Here is a 1,618-nt window from a genome sequence, read left to right as displayed (position 1 = left end):
TAAATAATTAAAGGCTATATTAAGTATGTTTATATGTGTGTGTATATATATATATGCAAATATATACCAGCAGAGTCACCAGTAGAACTGATTGGTCCCGTGTTTCAAGTGTTTTGTTGGAAGGTATACCCCATATATCTTCCTCTGACCATCCTCCAAACTTTTTTCCAGTTGTCATCAGCAAAACAATCTCCCCAGCAACTATCTATACTTTGGACCATCCAGCACCCATTTTCTACATTAAATTCTCCCTGTCTGTCAAACCATGATTGCTCGGATTCGTCAGGGACATCCCACTGGGGTCGAAGCCTCCATCAGTAACCTAGTGAACTTACATCTGCAGGCCTCTTACATTTACCTCGATCTGGGCTTCTATTTCCAACGAGATGATGTACGCCTCAAGGATCTGAGCCAATTCTTTCACAAACTGTCTGAGGAGAAGCTCGAAGGGGTGGAGCGCCTCCTGAAGATGCAAAACATGCGCCAAGGTCGCACTTCTTTTCAGGATGTGAAGCGACCTTTCCAAGATGACTTGGGGAGAAGCCCAAAGGTCATGGAGGCTGTGTTGGTTGTAGAAAAACGCCTCAACCAAGCCCTTCTGGATTTGCATGAACTGGGTACTGCCATTGCAGACAAACAGCTCTGTGACTTCTTACAGACCTCTTTCATAGACGGGGAGATGAAACTCCTGGAGAAGATGAGCTTGTACCTGGCCACCGTCCGCAGACCTGGGTTTCCCCACGCTGGGTTGGGTGAACATCTCTTCAACAATTTCACCGTCGAGCACGATAAAGACTGGAAGCCTTAGCACTCATCCATCTTTGAATTGCCCAAGTGGTAACAAGGACTTGAGCAGAGTCTTCCTCACTGCAACTGGGTGGTTTTTCAAGCCAAATAAACATGCTTTCAAAGCAAAATTACCACGTATTCATTTTTCGTGCCATTTTTATTTAATTATCAATGTAATACTACATAGAATAAAACAAGAAGAATTTCAAGATTTTGTTAAAAAGGGAAATAAATTCCAACATATTGTCTGAGTTGAGACATTCCTTTTATTTTTTTTAAACTTTTGCCCATCTCTTCCTCTGTCTCTTCCCAAACCCGTAATATTAGCTGTTTTATAGATGAGAAGACTGAATTGAAATGAGTTGCTTAAGGTTATATAACTTTTAAATCAAGATATCTGGTCTTAAAATCAATATCCCTCACCATTAGACTATATTGTCTCTCAAAGAATATTTTCTAGAAAAACAAAAAACATGATCAGACTCTTCTGGCACATAAACCTAAGCACAATCTTGAATCAGAGTTTTACTCTAAAATTCAATAATTAAACCAAATGTAAAAAGTTTATTACCCAATACAAAGCCTTATGTTAGCTAAAAACTTAGTTTTAAACAGTGGGTAGGGTGCTTGCCTCACACAAAGCCTATGCAGGTTGAATCCAGCACCCCATATTGTTCCCCAATCCCAGTCAGGATAGATCCCTGAACACAGAGCCAGGGTGTGGCCAAAAAATAAATAAATAAAATATTGTGGTTTCTCCAACAGCTAATTAGAGAGAGAGAACAGAAGGGAATGCCCTGCCACAGTGGCAGGGTGGGGTGGAGGGAGA

The 1,618-nt window shown here is 40.8% G+C and overlaps 1 protein-coding gene across 1 annotated transcript; it reads left to right on the top strand.

The window, feature by feature from the left end:
* The first annotated feature begins 265 nt into the window (after nt 1–265).
* LOC101552981 (ferritin light chain-like) lies at nt 266–808 on the top strand. The gene has a single exon (XM_055121128.1). The coding sequence runs from the start codon at nt 266–268 to the stop codon at nt 806–808; it is 543 nt and encodes a 180-aa protein (XP_054977103.1).
* Nucleotides 809–1,618: the final 810 nt, after the last annotated feature.

The sequence above is a fragment of the Sorex araneus genome, chromosome X (genome assembly GCF_027595985.1).
Source record: "Sorex araneus isolate mSorAra2 chromosome X, mSorAra2.pri, whole genome shotgun sequence".
NCBI classification, from domain to species: domain Eukaryota; kingdom Metazoa; phylum Chordata; class Mammalia; order Eulipotyphla; family Soricidae; genus Sorex; species Sorex araneus.
Note: the sequence above shows the minus strand (reverse complement) of the source record. Positions and strands in the feature narration are given on the sequence as shown.